The 24,786-nt window shown below is 37.4% G+C and overlaps 1 protein-coding gene across 2 annotated transcripts; it reads left to right on the forward strand.

The window, feature by feature from the left end:
• Positions 1 to 23,837, forward strand: LOC134746148 (septin-2). Of its 2 annotated transcripts, none has more exons than XM_063680444.1 (8): positions 1 to 548; positions 6,516 to 6,707; positions 7,157 to 7,415; positions 9,222 to 9,372; positions 11,939 to 12,104; positions 21,167 to 21,323; positions 22,574 to 22,658; positions 22,876 to 23,837. In XM_063680444.1, exons 1-8 carry the CDS (start codon positions 539 to 541, stop codon positions 22,960 to 22,962), a joined length of 1,107 nt encoding a protein of 368 aa, XP_063536514.1. In that variant the 5' UTR covers positions 1 to 538; the 3' UTR covers positions 22,963 to 23,837. The 2 variants fall into 2 exon arrangements, with proteins under 2 accessions (XP_063536514.1, XP_063536513.1); XM_063680443.1 differs by lacking the exon at positions 1 to 548 and adding an exon at positions 2,664 to 3,136.
• The last annotated feature ends 949 nt before the right edge of the window (positions 23,838 to 24,786 follow it).

Genomic DNA, 24,786 nt, shown 5'->3' on the forward strand with positions numbered 1-24,786 from the left:
CCGCGCCCGGACCGGGACCCTCACATTACGTAACGCAACACGCACAGCACGGCGCACAAACAATGTGATTTTATTTTCTTGAATTTTTCTACTGTTTTTGATTATACAAATTTTAGGATTAGTATCGTGATATTTAGTTAAGTGTCGCGCGACTTTAATTTCGCTATCGTTTTAGATGTGTAGTGTAGAATAATGTTTGATACTACTTGTAACTGCAGTTTTGTTTTGGTGAAAATCTATCGTGAATTGCGCAATTTATAATAACCATGGACGAGGAGATTGAAAGTCGTCGACGAGTGAATCTTGAACTTGGACTCTCGGAAACAAGGCAGTGGCTTGTGTGAAATTGATCGATCGGTTTAGAAAACTTTCTAAAATGTTAGTAAATTAATAATGCAGAATAAAAACAGAAGCAATACGTAGAAACAATGAAGACGTACATTTTGAGGAAACTGAAATATAAATTATGAATATTGATTAAAATTTTCATAAATAGTCTACCCTTAGTACCTTCAGCAGTTCTTCCTCATTACACAACATGACGATGGGTAAGTGTCGTTAATTAATTTCAACATTTTCAGCGGGTAATTCCTAGTAGTTCTATAGAACTCTCTATTTTTTAATTGAGCTCTATAGCTGAAGGATTTCTCATTTCCAGAGAATGAAAGGAATGGGAAGTGCCCTTTTCAGCGCCATTATTTTCGCCCAGATCTTTTGTTTGGCATAATTGGTTTCCATAGTTGGAGCTTACAGTTTGGCTAAGGTGATTACTTTGGTCGCTGTTTTCATAATTACCGAAGCTACCGGAACCTCGAAACTCATACTTACAGTTACTTACAGTTTGTATTTCATACTACCAATACTACCTATCTCATATTTCGTACCATTTTAAACTTTTTCATTGTTATTTTGTTTTTTTTAGGCACAACTTATTGGTACTTATAACAAATGTATGACTTATTTACGCATTGTAATAAATCGTTTATCGCATAGGTATACCAAAATCGTTTTATTTTTGTAATATATTCTAATTATTTAATGAAACCAACCGATAAATAAACAAAAGTAAAATTTTATAAATATGTATTATCGGAATTATCTTGGAATAAACTTTATCAGATAGGTGTCATTAAAATATTTAGTTGTGTAGGTGTAAGGTATAAAATAGTACATTTTACAACTAGTGTGAGAAGAATGTCTTTTTACCACTAGTACCGAGGTATCTTGCCACGAGCTGAAAGCGAGTGGCAAGACTCGGTACGAGTGGTAAAAAGACATTTCACACGTGTTGTAAACGACGTTTTTTAATACAATTGCGAAAAAATAATAAATTAATATATCATTAGTAGAATCATACCACCAAACCAAACCAAAACCAAAAGTACCTATACAGCTAAGGTACGCGAGCTGCCGCAGCCCGCGATACCTTCATACTCGTGCGCGCCCCGGCCGCGGCCGCGGCCGCCGCGGGTCCGGCGCGGGTTGGTCAACGACACCTCCTCATAACTCATGAGGCCCTGGTACCTGCTCCGCGCTATATTCAATTTTAACTGCGTTTCGAAAGTATAGTTTGGAACTAAAAAGTAAAAAGCACTAGTTAGAGAAATTGAGCTTCTCGCACGCTACGCAGCCACAAAAAGTACCACTTTTTGAGCAACTGTATTAAAAAGTTATTTTAAATCATCATTTGCCTGTACTAAATGTCTACGGGTTAGGGTCAAGAGAATAACTAAATGAGCGTAGGCGTTGAACTATAAAACAGAAATGAGACCACTAGACCTGTTCTTGCCGAGAATGTAACTGAATAATATATAGGTATAGTGAGATCTTTTATACTGTCTTGTCTTGGACACAAGGGCGTTTTTGAAAAGTTTCGATGTACATACCTACTGTCTGCTGTCTGAGAGAAGGGTTGCATCACCGCCACCGGAAGATGGTAAGATGCTTCAACCGCGTCTTGCAATTGAACAAAATGAGAGCTTGGGAAGACCCCCGTAAGCACCTTTAACCTATGATCTGCTACTAACTACCTATGTCATTAGTTTCTTTTACTGTTGCAACAAGTGGTGAGGTAACTCCTTGTCAACTTGTTAATTTAATTTGTAGCTCTAGCTCTACCTTTTTTAATTGTGCGTACTTGTGCGAACTTAGAATAGCAGAGCGATGCTGAATTATGAAATAAAGTTTACATAGTTACTTTTTATTACCATCATGAAGTTAATTTTATACGGTGCCCTAATAAACAGGCGACTTCCCGGAATATTGCACAATTTCTAAACATAGAAAATAGTAGAATCCTCGAAAGAGTAAAATTGCAACTTTTTTCTTTACAGGGAATTAGATAGGTACATGTTGTTATCTAACACATTGTACCAGTTACTTTTATAAATGGGTTAAACGTCAGTAACGGTAAATTTCTTATCTTATTTGTACAATATGTACCTAAACAAAAAGCAAACGCCGAGCGCCGCCGAACGCTCTCCTAAGCTTCGTAATGTTTTGTTTTAATAAAGTTACCGTTATTTTTGTTTTAAAATGTACCTGTTCAAATATTATCCTACACATTATCCGCTTTCAGTAGTATTTTGGGTAAAATTAAGCAGTTATTAAATTTGTTAGCTAATGAATGAGTGACGCAAGCGCCGGTCGATGAAGCTCGGGCGGCGCGCGAGCAGTCAGTTCAGTGCGCGCGCGTTGCACCGACACCGCGTCGACCGAGCGCCGCCCGCGCCACGCGTTTCCCGCCCTCGTATTTACGCGACAATTTTCGAACCCCGCGCACCCAATCACTACAGTCAACTATCTTTTCCCCCTTTACCAACTATTCAACCGAGCGCAACGAGTTCCCGCGTTTTTTTACGATAGATTATCGTATCTGTGTTGTGAGATCATTTTTGATAAGCTTACAAAAATGATTAATACCAATAACCACACGTAAATAAAACCCAGTGAACTGTTTCATTAGAAATACATCTATTGGAAAAACCAGATATAGTTAACATAATGGAAAAGAACGATTCATTTGCAATTTATGATATCAATATGAGCAATAAAGACAAAAGAGATCTGAATACGGAAAAAGTTAACGAAGGAGAGAAAAACCATGGAACCCAGATCTCGACTTTAATAAAAATTCGTAAGTAACGGCCTAACGGCAGCAATACCATAACAAATCGCCTATTGGCGTACCCTTTGTTTTTTTTTAAATATTGGAATTATTAAAATTATCTGATTCAGTCTATTTATTTATACCTAATTACTTCACCACATAGTATAAAACAAAGTCGCTTTCCGCTGTCTGTCCGTATGTATGCCTAGATCTTTAAAACTACGCAACGGATTTTGATGCGTTTTTTTTAATAGATGAAGTGATTCAAGAGGAAGGTTTATAATTTGTAATTTGTAAAGGTTTTGTGTAAATTAGTTGAACTACCCGTGCGAAGCCGGGGCGGGTCGTTAGTATATAATACTTCAATTTTTATTTGATTTCCATATTTTTTTGAGTTTTGTATGTTTTCTACATACTTAGGTACCTACATATATACATTAGATATGTCGTCGTCAAGTACCTACCGATAACATAAGCCTTATTGAGCTTACTGTGGGACTAATAGGTCGATTTGTGTAAGATTATAAATAAATAAAAATAAAAATCATTTATTTCGGACCACAGAAATCCATAACAGGTTAGTCGAACATGTACATGCAGGAACTTAAAACTATGTTAGATACAATTAATTATAAATAATTATCCAACATTTATTTATTTATATATTTAACCGACTTCATTTTTATAAATTATTGAATTTGCTAGTAGCTATTTAATTGTGATTTTCCGAGTACCTACTTGGAAAATCACAATTAGCACGTAGTGTGCCAGTGGGCCAGTCGCTTAGAAACTTGCTCATTTAGTTTGTGTAAACAAGTCATAACAACTCGTAACTACCTAGAAGAAGAAGAATTTTAGTTCTTCAATTTTGTAATAAACATATGTCTTAATACTCTTAATCTTTCTCTTTGAAATCCCAAAGCCAAATCAAATTTACACAGAATGTGTATCTAAAGATAAAGCAAACATGAAATTTGGCCTAATATTAAGCGGATTAACTATATTATAGACATTTTTATCTCTAAGCTTAAGCGGTGTAAATAAAAAATAAACTTGAGGCCCGACGATTTCCCTCAACAAGTAGGTAAGCAAAGTGAATGATTTGTCATTGTTTAGAAATCTTCTTCCATAAACAATGGCCCTTTCTTGTTCAATACAAATACAATAGTGCTTGAATTTTTTCATCAGAGTGCGCTAGATAGAATGAGTAGAATGAAAATACGATGACATGTATAAAGATGAAAAGCTATTGTCTTATTTAACTCAGGCCGTGGGAGTGTCACGTAACAACTCAGATTATTTCAACGAGCTTATTATCACGGGGTAACTTTTTACTGATCTTCATGTATTAGAAAATCAGAGATTTCCGGCGGCTGTCATTAGTCTAAAAACGTCAAGTCTACGCGACCCACAGAACCTACAGTATCTCTACTTGTTGAGCTTAATAGAGTTAGTCTTTGTGGCGCTAGGTTTTGTATACCGGCTTTTGTTTTCTGTTATATTAATTTATGAATAAAGAAAAACAATGACACATATTTCTTTGCACATCAAAAACTCGTAAATCTAAGGATATGCTTGGATTGATTTGTGTTTGTTTGTTTGATAGCATAACTAGCAAGTATATTTCAATAAACTGTCAAAAATCCCAAATCTATTCGGTCTAACCATATTCGTAGGTGACTTGCTGCAAGCGCGCTGCCAGTGACCTTAATTTCACTGGACACTAGCATCATATTGAATTAGCCGCGCAGCTGATTGACGGGCACGTTTGTCGCTTCCGCTAGTTGTGCCTTGTGTCCGATACTGGCACGCGCGTCCCTGGACGATGGGCTAGGCCGGCTAGGGGAACCTGTCGTGTTCCACTCCGCCGCGGACGGCCAGTTGGCCCACTTGTCTACGACTAGTACTTACCTTAACGAATGGGCAGGGCCCTTATGCGCATGCTTGGAGAGCACATCATATCAACCTGTATAAGTGAAATCGCCGAATATTTTATCAGGTTACAGTTCTTGGTTCGCCAAGTGGAATGCTCGGTAAGCTATGCAATTAGTCTGAGTCCTATTTCACACCACCGATTAGATGGACCAATATAAGTTTGACCTATGGCGACTTGAAGTCGGAGTCAAGTTATACGAAGGATAGCCCAGACATGCTTTGTGAACCAGATAACATGTTTCCTGTCTCTTTGTTTTTGAGAATGGGACGAGATGCAACGGGCTATGTTGCAAACTAGAAATGTATGCGCTAGGTCAGAGGTCGGCAAACTTTAAAGAAAAAGGAAAAAATCGTTACTTATTTAAATTTCCATTCATTTACACTATCTCGTAAATGCTTAGTTTCTGTAATATACACATGAATTATTAGGTACAGTCAAGGGCATACATACCCAAAGTTTCAAAAATATGTGTACGCTCTTACACCTTAGACAATAAAGTCGTGTTCACATACTTTTGAGCCATTTGTCTAGATCGATATTTTTGCCTTCGACTGTACAATAACGTCGGTATTGCTCCATTGACTGAAAGTGTTGATTTGTGGATATTACACACGGAATTCCTGTAGTTATAATGCTAATACTTACTAAAAGTTAGGTGAGGTTGTTTTTATGAAAAACAATGCAGTGTATCTAGCCAATCATAAATTCATTGAAGCATATCTTATCTAAGTTATCTATAAGAGGTAATGATGACTGTATTCACTGTATGACTGAGATACCTATTTATACCTACATCCATAGATATAAAAAGTTAAATAGCTAGGTATAATTTATCAGGAAATTGTATCTAGGGCGTATGCTAATAAAATACTTGACGCTTGTTTATTTTCGAGGCCTAAACGTATCACCGAGACAATTTTATTGATGTCTTCTTAATTGAGAAAGCTATTGATAACGATGTGTTAAAGTTGTTTAACTATTTCGATTAATGATTTGCTCTTATGTATATGCAAGAGTGTTATGTAAATAACAACCTTTCAGAGTATTGGAGTTTTACACGACAACACGATTAATATCTGTGTTTTTACTTCGCTGGATTCAAACAGGGTACTGGGAGGCCTATTAGTAGTTAAATAAGTTTTTTTAGCGGACAAAGCCTTAAAAATCTTTGAATGAAGGATTTTGTATTACTCTCAATGTAAATTTGTATTTGCTTGTTGTGAGCCGTTTCCTTGCTTAATTGCGAAACCATCCCGAACAATGTAGAGCCGAAAATATAAATTGACTGAAGGGCGCGGATCTTGCTCTACAATTAGGTATAATTAATCAAGGACTAGGCCTGGCAGTAATTGTCGACACCGTACTGAAAACAACATATTTCCGAGAACAATCATCACTAATTGCAACGACGTCCTCGCTTACTAATTTTATACTTACTTAATTGTTTTTAAATTTTGCCATTGTCAACAGAACGTCAGCGCGGGGAGCGCGACTACATCGGGTTTGCAACACTGCCAGAGCAGGTGCACCGCAAGTCGGTGAAGCGAGGCTTCGACTTCACGCTCATGGTGGTCGGCGAGTCCGGGCTCGGCAAGTCCACGCTGATCAACAGCCTCTTCCTAGGAGACCTGTACAAGGGTCGGAAAATACCAGACGTCCAAGGTTAGTTCATGTTAAGAAGTGTTTTTTAATTGTTGCCGGAGCAGGTGCACCGCAAGTCGGTGAAACGAGGCTTCGACTTCACGCTCATGGTAGTTGACGAGTCGGCGCTCGGCAAATCGACGCTGATCGACAGCCTCTTCCTGAGAGACCTGTACAGTCATGATCATGAGTGTTAAATTATGGGTGCATATAACTTACTCTGGAGTATGATGAGTACTCTGATGTAGAATGTTCATAATAAATTCATACCGTTGCAGTAGACAGACACGGTATGATATTTAAGTATATTTGTTGGGGGAATTTGCAGGTAACTGCGAGCCGTTATGTAAAACTTAAATTACAATCCGTCTTTTGTTTTGTCAAATAACACTCACTTTGCTTTCTATCAAAATATTTTAAACCGCAAACGTACGTCTAATCATCTATCAAATTATGCAATTTTGTTACAGATAGGATAGAGAAAACCACATCTATAGAAAAGAAAACGATGGAAATAGAAGAGCGAGGCGTCAAGTTGCGTCTGACTATAGTCGACACGCCAGGCTTCGGAGACGCCATTAACTGCGAAGACTCGTGGAGAACTTGCTCGGGCTACATCGACGAGCAGTTTCGGCAATACTTCACAGATGAGAGCGGACTCAACCGACGACACATGCAGGACAATAGAGTGCATTGTTGCTTATACTTCGTCCCACCATGGGCTCACAGGTAATTCATAATATTTATTTTTAACTACCTTCAGAGTAGGTATGTGAGATGTAAATGACAAGATTTTATCCACTTGCACTGCAACACTGATGGGTACGGTAGGAAATTAGCATATCGACCCATGATAAAATGATTGGGCACATGAAACTGCAGGGATATCACACGCGAGTAACTATAATCACACCCAGGTACTGCAAGGTTCATCTCATCTTACGAGAAGGTCGCAGTGTGAGATTTGTCCAAGATTGTTCTTTAAATTGATAATACAGCGATTACTATAGAGGAATGGCGACCAACTCTTTCTGCAAGGCGAAGAAACCTCCCTCGCTAAGCTGCCCTACTTCTTAGATTAATAAAAGCTTTAATTAGTCCCTTTTTTCCCGAGGTGCAGTATTATAACAATGTCTTGCTAAAGATGGGAATCGATTTCTTTAGAGGAGGCGAGGCGCCATTGATGCGAGCCTTTGTTGCGAGCACCATTACACTGTTACGTGAACGAGGAAAAGAAAAACAACTATGCATTCAGTATTGTGTGTAATGAGGCAAGTGATTCGAAAGAGCAAATTGAGCAGGCGCTTTTACCAGTCGGGCCGTTTGCTCCATTAAATCCTTTCACTATCATTATCCTTGAATCAGACTCGATACGCTTTCTCTCTAGGAATATTGTTATTCATTATCTCAGTATGAATTTATTAGTATGCATTTAATATACTCCCACAGATACCTAGATATATAACCGATAAAATCAACCGAATCCAAAAAATGCAACCTTCACATTGTTTTTAATTATTCCAAAATAAAATCATTCTTAAGGATGTTAAGATTTGTCTTTTTTCTCATAATTCTAGTTTCTTACTAGATTCATCAAAATTAACTCGTTATTTTGAACAAAAATACAAATAGGTTTAAATACTTCGGCACCAGCCGGTTACATTCCCACAATTCCGCGCCAAAAGATTTACCTACACTCTCTTCTTGTTGTTCTTAATTGATAAGGCGTAGGCGGCAAGTTAGGTACACTCGGTACTTCTTCTTCTTCTTTTCATCCTATATCCTATTATCCTCTGTTGGGATGTTGGCGGACAGACGGACTGTACTGGACGGTTTGGGTAACCTACTCTACTCCATTCCCATCCCCAATACATTCCTACACCCAACGCTAGACTATCTAACAAAAGCGGCAATCTTCTGGTTTATTAGGTCAACCATTATGTTCATGGACATAGCGATAACAAGACGCATTGCGGAAGCATACGTGCTCCTTATGTGGTAACGGTAGTATATCACTTGTGTGACATGACTGACATATAACATCGTTCGATAACTATACATATTTTTAAACAAACTAAGCGGGCGACACCTTTTTAGTCTGCATCATTCAATACATAATAATATACTAGCTCATTAAATTGCAAATAAACAATAAACGGGGTGCGGTTATGTCAGTTATATCATTTGAATTCCTACCAACGTCAACAACATTTCGATAGACTTATATTGACCGGGATATGGACCGTGATCACCTTTTGTATTGTTTTCGAGCTCTCAATATTCACCCGGATGCGTCCCGGTCAATATAAGTGAAACTAACCGTGGATTATTAAAAACTGTTAATATTTCGATAATTTGGTATAAATATGCAGGAAATTAAAACTACTGGGACGCGTCCTACTAAGAGGACCTAATTTAATAGTGAGATGACAAAGAGTGAGAAATCCCTTATAAAGAAAAGAGGGCTATGAAGCCAAGGGGTCTTGACGTAAAAATGGTTGCGAACTCCTGGTATAGAATAATGTTTGTTTGCAGTGTAAGGCAGGTGGATATGGAGATGATGAGACGACTTCACCGAAAAGTGAACATCGTGGTGGTGATAGCGAAAGCCGATTCGTTGACGGCGGCAGAAGTCAAACGGCTTAAAGCGAGAATACTGGCTGACCTTGAGGATCATCAGATACAGGTTTGCTTTTTAAAATCATTCCAGAAATACATTAATTTAATGCGTCAGCTGACTTCTTAGTAATATCAAAAACTTACAATAACTTCATGGAAGTTTTACAATTAGCGAGATAAGTTTCAATTACACCTAAAAAAATACACCTATGATTCTATCTATGATCAACCTAATGATTAAATAGGTATTTATGCTAGAGTTTATTATACACTCTAGTTTGAAATTAAATTACGAAGTGTATGTAAGGTACGAAAAAAGGCTCATCGTTATTTTTATTTTTCTTAAGTTTAATATGAACTTGCAGTTTTGTATATGGTACTAGCGCAATATTTGAACCCATTTACATATATAAATGTATGACATTTTTAAAGTAGGTAAGCTTAAAAACCGGCCAAGTGCGAGTCGGACTCGCGTTTTAAGGGTTCCGTACATCACACAATGACAACATAGAAGCAGTGAGCCAATTACAAGTTTCCAGAAACTGCGTAAAGTGCATGGCGTGCGAAATTACAACTAATAATACTTACTAACTTATAAATATACTTTACTTATCTTACTAGACTGGGAAAATTGGTTTAAACAGTGAACAAATTTTGTGTATTTTTTTCAAAATTTAGACCCAGTAGTTTCGGAGATAAAGGGGGGGGGGGGATCGTCATGTTTTGCATATTTTCTTGAATAACTTCTAAACTGTTTCTTAAAATTATAAAAAATATATACTTGAGATTCTCACAATAAACCCTTTCATTTAATTGATATATGACACGATATAATGATAATTAAGTTATTAAATCGTATTTATGTAAATCCATAAATAAATCAACTAGTACTGTGACCCTACGCAATTTAAGGCTAAATAAAATAAATATCCTTAATATGATACGTGTACGTTATATATATATATATATATATATATATATATATATATTCTCATCGTTTTCGATGTCGGCGACCCTTAATAAACATTATGGACGTTGTCTAGCGTGAGCCCTAATGTGGCTGGCCAGGCCGAACTTGCTCTCAAATGCTCTATTGCACGTGTGACAATAAAGTTGGCCAGCTGCGTTGGTTGAACGTATACGTAACGAAGTCAACGAAGTTCTACAACCGTAGGTGATTGACTCACTCCCACATTATTGATGTAGCATCAATAGCATCCATCGCGTGGGTGGAATAGCTTGAATGCAATGCAACGTAATATTGAGAAACTGTAATGAACTACGTTATGGTGCAACAGTACGTACTTACTTATATCGTAGAACAGAATAACTAAAAACAAACGAATGGCAATCGTATAAATACCTACTATTTCAGAAAAATATTTCAAACCACGAATTTTTACTAATTGTCCTAAGACTCAATAAAAGGGATTACCTAATTGCCGGTACAGACGGACTGCAATCCGACTGCCACTTGTATGGGAACTGCACGCCGACGTTGCAGTCGCCGTGCAGTTCCCATACAAATTGCAGTCGGGTTGCAGTCCGTCTGTATCGGCCCTAATGGTGGTAACCTTCTCCAATTTCCCCTTACTTTCCACAAAAAAAAATCCAATCTACAATACAGTTGTACCTTGTACCCAAATCAAAACAAAACGCGTAAAATGGTATGGTAGGTCATTCTTGATAGTGCCATATTTGCAAGAGATAATAAAGGGTTCATCCATTAATCAAAGAAAGCTTTAATCTTCATTTAAAAGAACACGTAGTACTTACATGATTTAGTTGCACACTCAAACATCAACCGAAATATAAAGAAATAAAGTGTCAAATTTTTAATTGACAGCCACTTTAGCCTAATACAGATAGTTTGCAACAAAATTTTTTTTTATTAAATTAAATTATTTAATTACAAAACAAAAAAAAACAGAACAAAAAAAGCACAAGCAGCATAGTTAACCACTAATCAAATAACCCACCCCGAGTCACTCCAGGCGCAAAAGTTCCCAACACGCTCGCTGCGTTTCCCCGTTGAACCGCAATAGAAACCACATTAATTACATCATACGAATCTAGAGGTTTTTTGACACCTCCCCCCTCCTTGTCACACTTGGTCACATCTTGCAAAAACCTCCCCCTGGTGTGACGTCAGATTTTTTCAATGAAATCGGCAAATCGAATTAAGTACTATTATTAATATTTTATCAAAATATTTTTGACAAAAGAAATATTAGTAATTTTATAAGCCAAAACAGATTAGGAAAGAAAATTAAACGATTAAAAACGATTATCGTTCCAAAAACTTGTTATTTAACTGTACAGTGAATAAAATAATTTAAATAAGGTAGTGACGTCACAAAGTTTGTGCCTCCCCTCTCCCCCTTGTCACAACATGTCACATTTCCTTGACCCCCTTCCCCCCCCTAAACGTGTTATGTAATTAATGGATGACCCCAAATGCCCTTTTATAATAAAGTGCTGTAACTTCAAAGTCACTAAAAATATGTCACGACGTACTAAGTCTTTGGGCCGTGCGGAATTGAGGTACCTAGTACCTACTACTACTTACATTCGGAATATTCGGCACAACTGTGGTGATGCACTTATTTGAAATACCATGAATGATTGTGCAGGTGTATCAGTTCCCGGAATGCGATAGCGACGAGGACGAAGAGTTTAAGCAGCAGGACCGCGAGCTGAAGGCCGCGGCGCCGTTCGCGGTCGTAGCAGCCGACACCGTGCTCGAGGTGGGCGGCAAGCGCGTGCGCGGCCGCCAGTACCCCTGGGGCATCGTTGACGGTAGATATTTCTTGCTTTTGTAATAGCTGTCTTCTCACGCGGTAATAGAGTCCAATATTGATTGCGCTGCTGAAAAGTGAAGGCTTCAAAGGAGAACCGCGAGCTGAAAGCGGCGCCACTCGCGGTAGCAACTGACACCATGTCGGAGGTGGGCGTCACGCAATATAGGCTACTAAGAAAAAGATAAAATGTATCGATGCCAATGACAAGCCTTGTTTGTAAACATCTGAAGGATTAACACAGGAACATCCAATACAATTGTCAAACATTTAAGGAGTTGTGAGATATATATAAACTGACATTTCACTCGACCTCCTTTTGAAATTAGACGCAGGAAACAGTTAATTACGTCTGGCGAAGCTCATTAGGGAATTTCTCCGCAGTCATAGATACACAAAAGAACAAAAGATAAGAATTTTATAGAAACCAAAATCTTCAAATAGCTTACAATCGGTACAAAGATCAATGATTCTTTATTTATTTAAAAGACAACAGTCTCATAATGGTTAGTAACAATTAAAATTAAAAACTAAGCATTAATCATGGCAGTTTTTACCAAATATTTGTTCTATCATCAATCAGCTAGGTATCTATTACACAAGCTGTTTATCCCTCTATCTAAGAGCTATCCCATACTAGCGTCTCCCGAGCATCGGCGTCTAGTCAGCGCATACGATGCTTCTGGAACGAAATGTATGGAAAACTTGGCATAATTAATGGAAGACTTTTTTTAATTGGGATATGTACGTTATGGTCCGAACTTATTTTTCATTAACCCTCCCTGCCCCTCCGCCCTCTGCGTCACCCCCCCCCCCCCCCCCCACCCGCGCAAGGGTCCCGAAACGCGGTTTTTCTCAATTTTTAAGAAAACCGTTCAAGATACAGAAAAAGTGTGTAGGAACGAAGTGATCCTTAATAAATTTGGTATTAATCTTCTATACACACTATGGTGCTATCTCTTATAGTTTTTGTGCAATCTGTCACCAAAGATGCAAATTTTTTAGCATTTAACGTATTTTTAAAGATAACTGTTCTCAAAAAACTGTGTATTACCATTTGACTGTGTATTAAACGGATCCTGACCGAATTTTATACAGCACAACCCAAGGGTGATCCCACGATGTTTGACTACCACACCCATGAAAAGTTATAAGAGCGAAAGAGATAGAAATAGTAGATTTTTGCTTGTAGCGACAGTAACTCTCTACGAATGGGAAACGTGAACATTTCAAAAGTGGGTACTTAGGTACGTGTGTGTCTATGGACTGTGGTTACTCTTTTATGCATGGTGTCTGTGGGTCTGTAGTTACTTTTGATATTTTTTCGGAAGTAATCGCACCAGAAGAAAACAAAAGGTGTGCCTCTAACATTTGAACCCCCTTCTTCCTCACGTTATCCCGGCATTTTGCCACGGCTCCTGGGAGCCTGGGGTCCGCTTGACAACTAATCCTAAGAATTGACGTAGGCACTAGTTTTTACGAAAGCGACTGCCATCTGACCTTCCAACCCAGAGGGGGAACTAGGCATTGTTAGGATCAGTCCGGTTTCCTCACGATGTTTTCCTTCACCGAAAAGCGACTGGTAAATATCAAATTACATTTCGTACATAAGTCTATCATTTGAACCATGGGTTCAAAACAAAAAAAAAATATCGTGAATGTAGAGCTGTAGAAAGACATTCAATGAAAAGTCGTTTTTGACTTATCGCTAAAACTTCCCTTCTTAGTAAAAAGACGTACCTATGTACAAAGCGTTGCGAAGGTATGCACCTACTCCCTTTTGCCTGTTATGTTATGTTGTTACTTACTAATAGGCTCCATTCAAGGCAGCCCATTGTGACGGACGGGTAACTACGGAGCCCTACAATGAGCATGGCCCGACATGCTCTATGCCTTTTTTTCAGATATTCAGCACTTGAACCTCCTATGGTCACGGAATTAATTTAGATATTGTCTATGTCACCTATTTTGTGTGTTTTTTTACTAGCCTATACATATATAAGAGTGTTCCACTGCTCGGCAAAGGCCTTTCCTCTCTCCGCTATTTAAATAAAAAAATAAAAAATAAAATAAAAATAAAAATCCTTTAATTCGGACGATAATACAATCCATATTTAGTCCTATCCAAATTGTCCAATGCACACTCCCACTTCTTTTCTAAATATGAGATGGCCTATTTTGGTCTTCCTCTGCTCCGAGGTCCATCCTGTGGGATCCAGTATGTGGCTAGTTTGTTCATTCGGCCAACGTGCCCTGCCCAGCCCCATTTAGCCCACTTATAGCTTTGCGACCTTCATGCCCACATCCACAATACCGGTTTTGGATCGCTGTGCGGTGTTTATATGTAATATGCTCGGTTGGTATCGTCTACGAACATCCAGCATGCTGCGTTCCATTGCTCTCTGACAAACCTTGAGTCTGGACTTTTCAGTTTAAGACAAAGTTTATGAATAGGTAGGATAGACATTCCGACCAGTTTATTTGACAAAGAATATCTGAATTTATACCAAATTGACCTGAATATCTATTCAGGTGCTGAATTTCTTAAAAAAACAAGCGCACTTGTTGTCATCACGGTTTATGAGATACAGCCTGGTGACAGACAGGCGGACAGTAGAGTCTTAGTAATAGAGTCCCGTTTTTACACTTTGGGTACGGAAACCTAAAAAGTAACCACGGAACCATATACATTAGACACACGTAGGGAACTTTTGAAATGTTTACGTTTCCCATTCGTAAAGAGTGTCCTAACAGCAAAATCCAACTATCTGTATCTCTTTCGCTCATTACTTTTCATATGTATGTGGTGGTCGAAAATCGTGGGTTCACCCTCGGGTTGTGCTTTAGGTATGAATTTCGCTTAGGGTCCGTTTCATACAGACAAGTGGTTAATAAGGATATTCGCTGACTTTGAATATGTTTGACGAGGATGTATTTTCAAAATGGCATAAAATCGTCAAATGAAGGGGTTTAATAATAAATAATACTTCGTAATATTGTCTTCGGTTACCGCGACAGTTACTCATGTTAGGTACTCGGGTGACACCCGTTGACCACGAACGCTGTAAAGAGTTCGAAACGTCGGGATGTATTATAAATTCAATATACGCGATATAATCCGTTTTCATAGTTTTATTTCATAAATAATACTTCGTTTTAAAGAACATATTATCTATTTACTTAAATAAAACAAAATTGGGCGGTATCGTGAGTATTTTTTGAGAAAAGTTATCTTAAAAAAGAAAAAAAAGTTTAATGCTAAAAAAATGCATTTTTGGTAATAGTGGAGTCAATATAAAATTTAAGTTACATTAAATGCACACTCAAATTTTTCTACATGGGTGAATTCTATATCATATTGAATACCCGTCTGTAAAGTAACAACTTGATATCAGTTCCCGTTTTTGAGAAATAAAACTTTTTTTTAAATCTTTTATACTACTTAAACAATAATTCCCACATAAGATATTTTTCGTAGAATGGGTTATGAAGCTTATACGACTACACGGTCAGAATATCTCTCGACAATAATGTAAATTATAGATTTATTGTAACAAATTATTATTTTGTAAGTTTTTCATGACCGAGGAACTCCCACACCGAGAGAAAAGTTTACTATGGTGGTTATGAAGTAGTTGTATCGATCATGTTTAAAAATCTCCCGAGTCACTACTATATTTGTAGAATAGCAGCAAGATTTTGGAAACAAACAGCAAATAATGTTCTGCACAATTAATGGACATTTCTAGTTTTTTGCCAGTAACTGCACAAGTTATGGAAGAATAACATATTCATTTTTCTCTCGATAATTAAATCAATTTCCAGCATAAAATTTAAAAAAGTATGCGGTATTTCCAGGCATTCACAGAGGCCAATTTGAACTTTATTTAAGATGTCAATAATATATCATTTTGTTATCATTCGCCCGACCGTCACGCTCGCACCAAAACATATTTTAACTAGTACGAGCGAAACGCACACGCAAATTAAAAAAATGACATCTTTAATAACACAGTTCGAATTAGCCTCAAGGTATATTAGGAAAGTATACCTTATGGCTTATGGCATTGCGTTAAGGTTCAATAGTTCAATGCATTAAGTGTCTGTCTTTATATGAAAAATGATAGCTGTCAAATTTTTATATCTATTCACAAAACGTTTGGAATACTGGATGCTGTGTCAGATATAAATAGACCCTTGAAGTCTTACAACTATCTATTATGCTTGATCTGAATCTTACTGGTTAGTAAGGACCGTCCACTTAGTTATACTTCGAATAGCCGCCCGGACAAATTATAAAGCTAATTTCGAATTTTAAATTTTGACAATTCACGAGAAGAGTAACGTAACGTCAAACGATATGTTTGTCCCTTTTCAACGATCCTGTCATCCGATGCTTTTAGTAGCGGGAGCTATGAGAGTGAAAAGACGCAAACGTCAGAAATTCCTACCGCTTGGTATTTGTCAGCGAGCGCATCGCTACATGAAACCAGTATGAACCTGGCCCTCGATTGCGTATAATTGTAAGGAAACTTGGGATCAAGTTATATTAGTCTAAGGTCTAACAGTTGAGAATAAGACGTGCTCTGAATATACAGTGTGGAATTTTTTTATGGGCCCTGAAGGGAAAGTGCCTTACAACCTTAAGTTAGCTCATTTTATTTTTAAAAAGAAACAAAACTGCATTCAAAGGTTTTCTGAAATTCGCTTGTCTCGCCTGGGAATCGAACCGACTAAAAATTCCAAACAATAAACACTCCCTATTTTATTCTACTAGTCGATACAGTTAATGTTAATGATAACATTTCTTCAAGAAACATTTGGTCTTACACTCGTCTGTCGTACAAAATTTCCATAAAATCGAATATTTAGTACTCAAGAATATTTTTAGACAAGCAAAATTGAAAAAAAAAATTAAAAACCTTTAAATGCAGTTTAGTTTCTTTTTAAAAATAAAAGAATGTCTCCTTTAAGTAAAATGAGCTAACTTAAGGTTTTCAGAGAATTTCCCTCCAGGGCCCATTAATTTGATTATTAAATTATAGTGGTAAGTAAGCGCATTGAGTATGCACTTTTGTCTCAGGCGATGCCGCTTGGCACGATTGATTGTTCCTTAGGGCAAATAAAACTGATTCAGCCCGGTAGCCACGAGATCGTAACGCCCCCCAAAAGGGGGGGAAAGGGTCGGCTCCCCAAGTCCAATCTATGCTATATTTCTTCCTGTTCTTAGCAACTAGGGCAACTTATATATCATTTTCGTATAATTTAGGAACGAGGAATTCATTTTTGAAATAATTATTAGACCTTTCCATACAAAAAAAAAATGAGTTGTTTACAAAAAATTTAAATGTTATGTAATTTTTTGTGACAATTTTCCCTGTTACAATTACAGTGTGGCGATTTGCACTAAATAAAAAATGAACAATGTAGCCCATTTATTGTTCATTCTGGAAAATATCACTTTAAAGGAATAGCTGCCGAAACGCCTGTCAAAAAAGAGGCGTTTTTTCTTACTAAGCAGCGTTTTAAGTTTCCAAAGTTTTTTTTTTTTTTTTTTATTGATAATGGGAAACAAACAGCGAAAGATGACACATATAGATAATTACACTTAAATACATACATAAGCCAAAACAGTTTCCACTACTGAAATTAGATAATTATGGTTGCTCAGACAAGACTTGTTTGTACAATTCAATTAAACTATCTCTAGATCTAGTGCTAAAGAACTAAACAATGCGAATTTAAAACCACAAACGTGACATGCATTAATTTAACTTAATTTTACAGTAGTAAACTATCAAAATCAATTATATTATTTGCCCTAATAGTAGCAGAGTTATATTATATTATTTGTTCATTTGCTCTTAATTGCAGAAACAAATTTTTGTACTGACGGAATGAAAAACAAGTCAACATGAGAATATTTGTCATTGTAATTTTTACAAAATCCTTACTTGTTGTTTTTATTCCTCACTTGTTGTTTTTATTATTTTTTCGCAACTGTGTTAAAAAACGTCGTTCGATACACGTGCGGAAATGTCATTCTTCACTCGTCCCGAGTCTTGCCAAGATACCTATCTCGGTACTCGTGAAGTAATGACATACTTTCCGCACTAGCATCGAAATGTACTATTTATTTCATTTGGGCACCAAGAAGTAAAATAGTATGTAATAATGATTTAATATAATATTGTTAATTTACTAAAGTTTCATTATTGCGTCATTTCATCTCATAATTAATACCCATTGAATTGAATGACCTTTTTCACGTTTTCTGCAGCAATGCAGTCGATTGCAGCAATATTGAAGCGCGACATTGCTGTCGACTGCTACGGCAGTAGCCTTAAATGTCAAAATCAAATTTTCTGTCTGGATTTTGACGTTCATTTAAAATAAATAATCAAAGGGGATCATCGATTTTGGGCCCGGAGGACAAACCATCGCGTATATTATTTATGGTACTACACAGACGGTTACAGTAATTATAAACGCATTTGATTACGGCAAAATATATAATATTGGGTGTAAATGAAACGGGAATGTATTATACAATAAAATAAATTATATCTATTATTAATTTCCGTAAATCACACCATCATCTTTATTATTAGCATAGCATAGCTTAACGCTCAATTTCGCACAAACCGTGAGGTTTTCACTAAGGAGTTTAAAATTCTCTTTGCACTAAACTTTATGGTTGGTAGAAAAGTCTGTATTCTAATTTGGCACTAACTGCCACTGTCTGTCATTGCTATGTCATAGCCTCATAGCTGACATACGTGAGATATATGCCGCAATGTATGCATTGCGCGTTTTATCGGAGCTTTGCCTGAGGTGTGTTAAGTAAGCGCGCAATCAAAATTAAACATGCGTAATCAATCGTTACGCGTACCGATGAAACTGGGTAAGTTAGTCATGGGAGAATTAACGGTCGACCGCATCGCGAACTCTCGGCAGTTCAAGCGGACCGATCGTCTACCGCGAACATTGAAGTGAGACGGAGATATGGAAGTCGATCAAACGTTCTCTACAGTGAATCAGTACCCGTCAGTTAGGGTCTGCGTGGGTAATTTAAATAGCTTGGACGTCGTAATAATTATTATGGTCGTATTCCATACAATATTACATATACGTGAGAATTTTTTTGTTATTACACTAACATGAGTAAGAGATTTATGAAGGTGAAACAAAAGTCGAGTGTCCATTTTCTATAAGCAACAAAAAAATATTCGAAACAAAAATGGTTAATAGTAATTAAACGGATTCATTTACGTTAGAGATTTTTTTGTAGAATATAGTAAATATAAAGAGCTTAATTCACATGTAATTTTTATGTACACATTAGTTGTTATTTTTATGTAAAAAAATTTTTTAATAACGAAAGTTATTGGGGGCAGGTTTCTGTGTCAAGCTGGAAGAAAATATAAATACTTAATGAGTATATGCTTGAGAACAGCATATTAGAAAATCTCTAGTGTGGGGATTGATGTTTTGGTTTATTATTCTATTTTAGTAATAATTTGGATTTATAAAAAATAATTGACATATTTTGTGGAGATTTTTTTCAAAATATATTATTTGTAACATAGGTAATCACATCTCAAAAAATCTCTAATGTGAGAATTAATGTAGATTTCTCATACATTTTGAACTGTGCTGACCGGCCTATAACAGATTGCACAAAAACTATAAGTGATAGCACTGTGGTGTGTATAAGAGATTAATAGCACATTTATTAAGGATCACTTCGTTCCTACATACTTTTTCTATATCTTGAACGGTTTCCTTAAAAATTGAGAAAAACCGCGTTTCGGGCCCTTTGCGGGGGTGTGGGGGGGGGTGACGCAGAGGGGGGAGAGATGGCGAGGGTTGATGAAAAATAACTTCGGTCCATAACGTACATATCCCAATTAAAAAAAGTCTTCCATTAATTATGCCGTAATTTTAGCTAATTTCACTCATCTACTAGGGAACATGGCGTCGCTGCGCAGTTGCACTAAAGGCCGTAACACACCATCGCACCGCACCAAGGTCATTGTGCGACGCACCCATAAGTATGCATAAGTGGCCTTTACGTTGGCTCGAGCAGCAACCAATCAGCCATGGAGCTGACTCATAGACGTGCTTATACGCGTGCGCCCCTGAGAGACAGAACATACGCAATGCGACAAAATTAAAAACACGTTTTAACATTCCTGACATCATACCAAAAACAACCTACGTAATTTGGTCGGGTTTATTGTTATCCACCATAAAAACGGTGGGCAACAAAAAACGTCTACGTCACTTAGGGCTTTTTAGAAGTAGGCAGAAAGGAAAAGTGAGACTATATATGAATATATGATGGAACTTGTATTAATTTTCATTGAGGATCACATCAATGTAGTTACCATATTCTGACTAAAAAATACATTTCATTTCATTAAGTTTTTTTTTATTATTATTTCTTTGACACTTGGAGCATGGAAAGGAGCCAAATCTCTATGTACGAAAAGTGTCCATCAAAAAACAGTAATTAGGCGGCGCCACCATACACCGAAATACTACTAAAAACAACCTACTTAATTTGGTCGGGTTATTTGTTGCCTTATATGGTTCATGTTATACTCATGTCCCAGTCCCAGAGCCTAACTAGCGCCACCGGAGAGATTAGGAACTATTATTTAAAGCTGAAAGCGGTCACTTTTGCAACAATTCTGCTATAAGAGATTGGCATCCTTTCTATACCATCCATGACTTGGAGAGCCTTTCCTCCAAAAACCGTGAGGACCTTTTACATCTCCAAACTGAATGTATTAAGCGTCATTTTTTTTTTACCTGACTATGACAAGGACAACCAATAATAGCGCTTTCACTGCTACTCCTACTGAATAAAGTTCCATAAGAGCATCTCGTTCGGTCAAATGCCATGCGTAGGAGGGGCCAGTTCCTCTCTATATTATTTTACCTCTATGAACTGACTAGACGCCAACGCTCGGGAGACGCTAGTGTGGGATGCTGGGATGGCCCTAAAGCAGCAAGACGAATCCATCTTCATCTTGAAAACTGTTTCGATTGTTCCAGTGGAGAACCCTCGGCACTCTGACTTCACGAAGCTCCGCACAATGCTGATCTCCACGCACATGCAGGACCTCAAGGACGTCACCCAGGACGTGCACTACGAGAACTTCCGCGCGCAGTGCATCTCGCAGATATCGCAGCACGCCATGCGAGAGCGCGGGTCACTATCTTTTATCATTTTTTTATATAAGGCTAATCGCAGACGCACGGAATGTTCATTCGGTTCCGTACGGAATGACAGGAGGGAACGGGACGTCGCTCTCCACATGCATAGCGCTGTCTCGCTTGCACATGTCATTCCGTACGGAAAATTCCGTGCGTCTGCGGCCATCCTAAAAAGACCGCCAATCCCCTTGAGCAGCGCGTAACCAAAACGCTGCTTATCTTCTTATCTTAGTCGACATCTAGCTTCAAGTAGCGGATTTACCAGTACTGCTATTTGACACTTATGTAGATGTCGCGACGAACGAAAAGTCTAATGCTCAACAATCTGAAGTTTATTAGTCTATACTTTTATATACTGATTTAAACTTTAAGGGTTTTGGACAAAACGACGGGAAAATTATTTACATTGCACTCATGTCATGCGATCATAGTCCCAAGTCTCAAGAAGGACTGACAGTCGGCAGATTTCCTACCTCAGTCAACCTTTCTGGGCGGTTCTTACCTATCTTCCAACCTCTAACTCAGTTAGATGAAGAATAGGGATGACTGTCTGATGGGAATTCGACCCAGATCGAGCGAATTCATTATTGATTTTACTCATAGGTCGTCATCTCCACCGTCATAAAACCGACAAATGGACTTATGTTTATATTTGTACTTTGTCGACCGTCGTCGCACGCCGTCGACGCACCAAGGTGCAAGACGTTGGTTTCGCCATTACCAAACTAAAATGGAGTTGGGCGGGACATGTTGCTAGGCAGAGTGATGGCAGGTGGACTAAAATGTTAACGGAATGGTGGCCGCTTTCGAATGAAAGAAGCCCCTGGCGTCCATCGGCTCGTTGGGTGGACGACATCCGGAAGGTTGCGGGTCACTTCTGGATGAGATTAGCTCAGGACCGGGACAAGTGGCGTACTGGAAGAGAGGCCTATGCTCAGCAGTGGGCGATAAAGGGCTGATATGATGATGATGATTGTACTTTGTAGTAAGAAAAACATACGAGTATCCCGTTCTGTAGTGGCTCAAAACAATAAATAAACCCAGTAGGGTAAATCGTCAATTACTGATGGCCAGTGTTTAATAACTAGGTATGCTAAAAATAAATTCTATTCACCTATAAACAGAATTCATTTTAGTATAAGGTGGCCAGTTATTAAACAGGCAGTAATTGACGATTTACATTTATAATTTATGACCCTACTAAAGATATTGTTTTGAGTTAATGATGATTATATTTATTTACAGGAAACTGAAGAGGGATTCGATGGGCAACAATAGCGAAGTAGTAATTACGGACACGGACAGACTGCTGCTGCAAAAGGATGAGGAGGTGCATCATTATTTAAAAAACCTCTACTATTACGAAAAGCATAATTAAAATATTAATCTGCTTATTCTAGCGAGCTATTTTAGAGTTAATATTTTCACAACTTACACACCGTGCGCCATAAGGCCACTGTCTCACCGCTATGTTCGATGCAAACGGTTATTGGTAAAACTGTTGCTGCCACGGTTCCTTATTACAAATATATCATTATTTGTTACAGATAAGGCGAATGCAAGACATGCTCACTCAGATGCAACAGAAACTCAAAGCTTCCGACAAGAAACACGACAGTATTATAGATGTATAAATTATAGACTGCAAATGTACCTCTAGAGTAGTGTTACAATCTATTTCACTTATGTTCTAATAAAAATATTAAGAACCTCTTTAGAAAAATTTGATGAATTTAGAGTTTTGGACATGTTTTGTTGGTTTGTTGTTAATATCAGGAAGTCTATTTGACTAAAATGTACAGTAAGTGGTTTAAAGAAAATTGTAGTGTAGATACTTTCAACACAAGATCACAGCAATCAATAAATATGAGTTTACCTGTACTGTACATTACCTATTTATTTACATTATATGTTGCGCTTCTTTTTGAGAATCTCGTAATAAAAAACTTGTACCTATAATTCATCTCTGAAACCTATTGGTCATGTATTTCATATTATTTGCATGTAGCATATAGCAAGTAGCAAACAACCGCACAGTACTTTATACCTAGAATACCTACTCGGTAAAATCGCTATGTTAAATTGTACGTTATCGATGCCAGATTCTTATCAACAAAGGCAACTTTCGTTTTTTTATCCTTTGCGCATCACATCAACACGAATTACTAGAATGCCATTGCTCACGCAATTTAACATACGAGTGACGCTTAATATGAATAAGCAACATCGTTAATATAAGCGAGGTCCATTTATCTGTCCGTCGTTCAAATTTAAACCAAAGTTAATATATATGATAGGATGGGGAGAGCACTATGTGCACAAGTAGTAATTCAGTAGTACCTCAATGCTAAAGTATCAAAAGACTAACGTTAAATTTTATTTGTTAGATAAAGCTTTTTCAATAAATGCCTACTAACGTTTATTTCGACAAGTTTACTAAGATTTTAAATTTTGTATCGATGTAATTGTATTAATATTAACAGTAAATTGATACTTTACTTAAAGAGAATTTTTATTTACCCAATTTATAACAAATAACTGAAAAGTACAAAGCTCCCTCCACACTCGTGCGCGAATCGCGGCGCGAAGCCGCGAACAGTGTGGAGTCTAGTTCGCTAATCAGCGAACAAACAAAACTTATTTTCTACGTTAGCAACTTTGAGACTACTTAAAATATGTTAAGGCCCTGGACCGTGCGCGTTGGAGTGTCTGCCATCTTGTGGCCTGAATCGGAACCATAAACATGTACATCACATGACACTTCACGCCAAAGCAAGTGCTGCCATCTTGTGGGCTACTTTGAAAGCATAAACTACACATTTACGCCTCGCGCCAAAAATCTGACGTCTCCTGTGCTGCCCCCTACAGTTTATGCATGCAGAACATGTCAAAAAGTAAAGTAAGTATCAAAGATAGATATAACTCCGTAATAGATGGATACAGTCTAAGGAAAAAACGTGCCTCGAAAATCAAGAGAATTTGATTCTCGTTCAGAGGGCGCTACTAGTTTTGGCCTACAGTCGTATAGATGGCGTTGACGGTTTCGTTTGTTATTTATTATTTTAACGCATATCAGTGAAAGAACATTGGTCAAAATCATATAAAAATAATTAATGCAAATAAAAAAAATCATTTATCTATATTTAAATACAATATAACGTATTTTTATAAATCTTCATTTTTAGTTTTAAAGTATGTCGATAGATGGCAGTGAATTTACAGTAGTTACAAAATTTACTATGACAGTACCGCTCTAGTATAAGTTACTCTATGGTAAGTATATAGGTAAAGAGAGCCCTCTTGAAGCATTTTATGGAAACTCATTTGAAAGCGCCATCTCTGACTTCATTCTGAAACTAAGTATGTATGCGTGCGTGCACAACTACATATGCATCCTTCCATTCGTGTACTTTCGTTCTACATAATATTAAGACTACTTGGTCGGTTTACAAGTAAAT

The sequence above is a fragment of the Cydia strobilella genome, chromosome 12, assembly GCF_947568885.1.
Source record: "Cydia strobilella chromosome 12, ilCydStro3.1, whole genome shotgun sequence".
NCBI lineage: Eukaryota > Metazoa > Arthropoda > Insecta > Lepidoptera > Tortricidae > Cydia > Cydia strobilella.